Here is a 5,598-nt window from a genome sequence, read left to right on the forward strand (position 1 = left end):
TTTCTAGACTAGATAATTTAGCTGATAGTTCGATGCCTAATGTCCAGCTATTAGATAAAACATTGGTACAAGTTCTCTTTGACCTTAAGTAGCCATTACTTACAGTGTTCTCTATTATATGTATTTTTGTCATATTTATCATCATTTGCATAAAAAAGATATTAAGGAATTAATTGTATACATCTTTACGTGAATAGCTCTTTTTACTTGAATGAATTCTCATCTACCTATTGAACTATGATGGACAGGTGTGCTGGAACCTTTATAACACTTACTGTTAGCAGGTTAATTAAATCCATATTTGGTTCTAGATGATGGGAAGCAGTCTGCAGGGAAATCAGTTCACTCAAGGTCATGGAAAGCTGCTGCATTTTCACTATGTTTACTTTGTTCTCATCTATCCAATCTGGAAAGATGACATGGACAGCGATCAAGTCTTTCAAGTGTACTCCTAAAATGGGGATTTTGAAGCCAACACAGTCAGCAAAAGCTTTGCGGTAGTTGCAGTAGTTTCCATTGGAGGAGACCAGTTCTGTCATTTCATTCCAGTCCTATAAACAGCCATAAGATCCAAGTCTCAGTAAGAGCATTCATAACAGTTCTTTGACCTATTCTAAATGACATCAAGATGCTGAATTTGTCCATTTCCTTCCCATCACAGACAATCAAAAACAAGATATTCACACTCTAACTGTTTTTATCAAGAGCAACCTAACTCTTTATTCAGGCTTTAATGGGATTCAAGTGTTCTAAAGCCTGATATATCTTTACTGAAATACTGGTTATACATGAGATACTGGATTTTTCAGTAAAATATTTATTTATACTGTGGATCACACTGTACCTTTGTAACCTCAGAAGATAGATGAGAGTGTGTTTCTTTGAGACGAGAAATAGAACTGTGGCTTAGACCTCCTACAACTGCCATCAAGGTGTTGAAGTTCTGGAGATGTAGCAACTTCTGCATGGGAATCAAACATATGAACACTAAGCTTAGGGAAATGTATTGCATGACACTGGATGACTGCTGTACCTGTGGTAAAGTGGATGAGTTAGTCACTGCTGAAATACAGTAGGAAGTGTATAGACATGTAGATTGGGACACATGACATGAATATGTTTCACATGACATGAATATGTAATGTTTAATATCTCCATTTTCTTGTAAAGCAGGGGCAAACCAAAATGGGCAGACAGATGCACCCAGAACACAAGAAAAGCAACAGAAGACCAACAGCAACGAGAAGGAATATTACATATTGAAGTGTACACTCTACAGCAGCTCATTTGGTAGCCAGAATATTGTCCATCTGTATGGTATTCATCTACTACTCCAAGCCCTGAGTGCTTTTTCCTCCCGTAGCCATGTCTACTGCTGCAGCCACTCTACTACTGCACAGCACAGAAGGTGGGGAGTAGGAAGACAAGTGGAGAGTGGTTAGAGGCCTGATCATTAAATTGCATCTGCAGGTGCTTTTAATAACAAAGTAACAAGCGAGGTGCAAATGCCCAAGTCATGCTGTTCTAGCACAAATTAGCCCACATGCTTAAACTGGCTTAAATAGAGACTTTAATGTAGAACTCAATAGGATTTGGGAAATAGCTTGTGCCATTTGCATCATGTATATGGCTGTCCATGTTACTCAGGCACCATAAGGGACTTAACACTGTCTTACATTAAAATGCTGATCTAGAAATAACTCAAAGGACAAGCATAAACTATGGCTGAAAAAAATATTCATCAAAGAAACAGCTTGAAATCACAGTGGCAGAGTGGTTGTGGTGTCTTGGAAAGTTCCAGCGGTGAGCTCAAGCCTGGCTCTGGGCTCATGCCAAAGGAAGCTCCAAGCTGACTCAGCTGTACATGAGTGCTTGGTGATTTTGGCTGGGGAGTCAAAGAGGAGTGGATGTGATGTTAGCCATACCCCTCCCCGGGAAACTGCTATCTCTCAACCACCTAGTCCAATAACTCTTTAGTTTTGGATGGACCTTCCTCAATAGTTTTCTGCAGCAATGGTATGTATAATTTTCTTCTATCAGACAAACCATGGTTCAAAGATTTATCTTACCTGTGCAATGTTGATAAACTTTGTAATTACTTCTGCCCTTTGCTGGGGTGTTGGTTTGCTGAGAACCATAAGCTGGACCCACTTAGAGATACCATTAAATAATGCAATAGATCTCTCCAGGGTAGGGTTGTTTTCCAAGCAGCCATGGATCACATAGCTTTGATAATCTATAAACTATCCAAGGAAAGAAATGTACAGGTAAGCATTGCATAGCACTCTTATAGTCAACGTGATACTTGTGCTACTTTTCCTTTAAAACAAGAGGATGCTATTTCTATTAGGTTTCCCTACTGCACCTGGGCTACCTCTTTAAGTTATATGAAGACACTTTTATGAGCAGTTTATAAAATGTTACTGTTAATGTATATATGTCAGAAAATAGAGCAACTCAATAGGTCTTGAACTTTACCTTCATAAAATCAGCTTCTGCTACAGATTATCCAATACTTATCCCCTCCAGCCATTTTTTGTCATTGTTCATCCGCTTGACACTGAAAAAATAAATGTTCTTTTCTCCTTCTACAAGTTATGAGGAGGTGAATATGACAGTTTAATTCTCTTGGAGTGAATTACCCTCCAATATTCTGACAGATTGCACTGCTGACCTCACAAGTGAAATCGTAGTTCCATTGAAATCGAAGGTTTTTGCCACAGAATTCATGCGAGCCAGACTTCTATCCCAAACACAACACCAATTTCTTTGTCCACATTTTGATTTTTATCTTATTTTTTTCCAAGAAGACCTTTATGAAACATTGAAGGGATTTCAACCAGATTTATAGTTTCTGATTTCTAGGCTTTTCAAGTGTATTGACACTGCTTTACACAGCAGAGCTACTGTGACTGTGTTTGACTTACCTAAACATTTGAAATATTTGTTTTTAACTGGCCCTCTAACAGATTAAGTCCAGATCTCCAGCAGATTATGTCCTACTCTAACCTAAGTACACTGTTCTTAAAAATATGAGCCCAAATTGCCTTTTCCTTGGTCTACTGAACAAAAATTGCTTATTTAGAGACCACCTGACAGCAGGTACAGTAGGTATCTTTCCAGGAGCTGAAAAGTTACAACATCTTGCTGCTTATAATCTTCCAAATCTTTTTTCAACAATCCTCAATCCCCTTTTCTTCCATTTCCCACCTTTATTATGTGAAACACACTAGGTCTTGAGCTTAGCTTTCAACCTACATCCACAGAAGTATGCTTTTCTCTTAACTCCCTGACTTGCCCCCTGGTAATTGATTGTCTGCTACCCCTATTAATAGCCACTTTTACCTTTATTTAAAATCTAACATGCCTCTATTTGCTCCGCTTATCAACTTCTACCTCACAGTAGGGGAAACATAAGCTTAGCTAACTCCAGCCCATGTACCAGAAACCCTAACTGGTTCAGGAGAATTATCTGAGTTAGTAAACTCAAACAGATAAATTAACTATAATCATAAATATCAAATTGCAATCTTCCAGTTTAAGCCACCAGTCTTTAAGGTCTCAATTTTCTCTCTGGGATTCCCAAGAAGCTTCAAAATATACTTTAAACATTTTATTTACTGTCCGTCTCTTTTCTTGGGCACTTTTGCATGCTACAAATCATTTCCATCCCTCATTAGGCCTAGCGTTGTACAGATAACCCACATTTATTCTCCCACATTGTATAGAATTACTTCCCATTATTTAGAGTCCAGAATGGCAGAAACTTTATTTTGATTTTAAGGAAAACCCTATTCATGCCTGTCTCTCTTTTTTTCATCTCCTTGTTGACTTCCTTATTCTCTCTCTTGAAGAATCAAGGATTAAAAAAATCTGGACTTTTATTCTTTTTGGTTTCCCAAGTTTCTTCACAACAGTGTCTTTCTGCTAAGAAGAATTAAGTCTAGCAGCCTTACTGCTAGGATAGTTTCTACTTGCCGTGGAAAGAACCAAGGTCAAGAGAGCATTTACTATGAATACTTGTTAAGAAGAAGCCAGTTCTTCAGTTAGTGTTTATAACACAGTTAAAACTAGGTTCCCCTTTTTGAGAGTCTTGCATCAGTACCACAATTCTAATATTCCTCTGATCTCCGTTGTCATTGTCATTCAGTTTTTCCTTTTGTTCCAGATGTTTGAATTGGTGATGAGAGAAAGAAGATCAGGTCTGAATTTACCCTGGTTACCATCCAATGCCATTCTAGTCCAATATCAACTCAAGGAAATCTTTTGCATCCAACTTAACAGTAGGTATCAGTTTATTTCAGCATGGGACATACTGACTGCTCTCTTGTTTAGTTCCTTAAGAACTCAACACAAGACATTTTGCTGTATTTTTGCAATTCAGTAAAATACCAGATATGAAAGATCTGCAGGGTGAGAAAATAGAGACCAAGACGAGCTGCCCTCCCAGGGTGAAGCATATACACTTCCATGATTATTGTAAACATTTGGGAGTCAGGGTTTTGCTTTATACTGGGGTCAATTTTAGGATGCACTAACTCAAGAATGTTCCTTTAAGAACACAGTACCCCTAATGTGTCCAGGAAACATGACAGCCCTAAACATCAAATACCACAATAGGAGGAAAATAATGGCACTTGTTTTATGTCCTAAGGGTGTAGCTGCACAGCACAATGAAGTCATGGAGCACAAGTGTTACCTTAAAGCAAATAAAGTTTCAGTTTAAGTGCAAGGCCCTATTAAGAGTATCATTGTGAATGAAAAAAAGAGCTGTAGGTTTCTTACAGAAATGCGTCTAAAAGACTTGTGCTCTAGGAAAGTCAGGTGTTCGGCTAGTTCAATGGGCTCCAGATGGTCAAACAGCAGGCAGGCTTTTCCTTTCTTAGAAGTTTTTTTCCTTTGTGTGACTCTTCTCATCCAGTCATAGGAGGGACTGCAACAGAAAAGAAGGCTCATCATATCCTGTCCACACACCTCTGAGTGGGAACCATTATCTGCTGTAGCCATGTGTAGGGTGTCCACAGCGGTGCACATGCACCCCGACAGGCAGCCCTCCAGGGAGTGGGGGTGCCAGGACAAGTGCCGCTGGCACTTCTGGGATAAGATTGTGTTGCTTACCATCTGAAGTGCTGTACAGTATTGGATTCATAATGGGAACATGGACAATATACTCTTCTGTGCTATATTGTATCATATAATTCATGGGGATCTAACAGCTACATTACAAAGAACTAGAAAAGTATTAGAGTGATATTGTAGCTGTGATGATCCCCAAAAAAGTGCAGGAGGCAATACTTTTTGTATGCCATCTCTTTCATTAGACCAATAGTAGAGTTGGGAGAGAGATAGAAATGCCTTCAGGCAAAAGATAATCTACTTCAAGTGTGTGTCTAAATGTCTCCCAACTATGCAGTTGGTTCAATAAAAGAGATCACCCACAAAAATCCATTACAAAGAAGATCTAGGTCTGACCAAAACTGACTTGAATAATAGTCCATGAGGATTTAATTTATTTGTCTTTTAAAGGCTGAGGCTAGGGACAGACATTGCACATAAACCCTTTAAGTGATCAGAAACTGGTTTAAACCTGTAACAGAA

The 5,598-nt window shown here is 38.7% G+C and overlaps 1 protein-coding gene across 4 annotated transcripts in view; it reads right to left on the minus strand.

Moving 5' to 3' along the window:
* RASGRP3 (RAS guanyl releasing protein 3) overlaps positions 1 to 5,598 on the minus strand; it is a 124,816-nt gene that overhangs the window by 48,891 nt on the left and 70,327 nt on the right. For 3 of the 4 annotated variants that reach the window (XM_019527297.1, XM_019527295.1, XM_019527298.1), the window contains exons 6-9: positions 4,786 to 4,933; positions 2,070 to 2,243; positions 845 to 961; positions 276 to 551 (exon numbers count right to left, since the gene is read on the minus strand). In XM_019527297.1, the coding sequence (XP_019382842.1) occupies positions 276 to 551; positions 845 to 961; positions 2,070 to 2,243; positions 4,786 to 4,933 (715 nt within the window). The remainder of the gene's footprint in view (positions 1 to 275; positions 552 to 844; positions 962 to 2,069; positions 2,244 to 4,785; positions 4,934 to 5,598) is intronic. The other variant, XM_019527299.1, reaches the window with a different exon arrangement.

The sequence above is a fragment of the Gavialis gangeticus genome, unplaced genomic scaffold (genome assembly GCF_001723915.1).
Source record: "Gavialis gangeticus isolate Ggan-Ray unplaced genomic scaffold, GavGan_comp1, whole genome shotgun sequence".
In the NCBI taxonomy this organism is placed as follows: domain Eukaryota; kingdom Metazoa; phylum Chordata; order Crocodylia; family Gavialidae; genus Gavialis; species Gavialis gangeticus.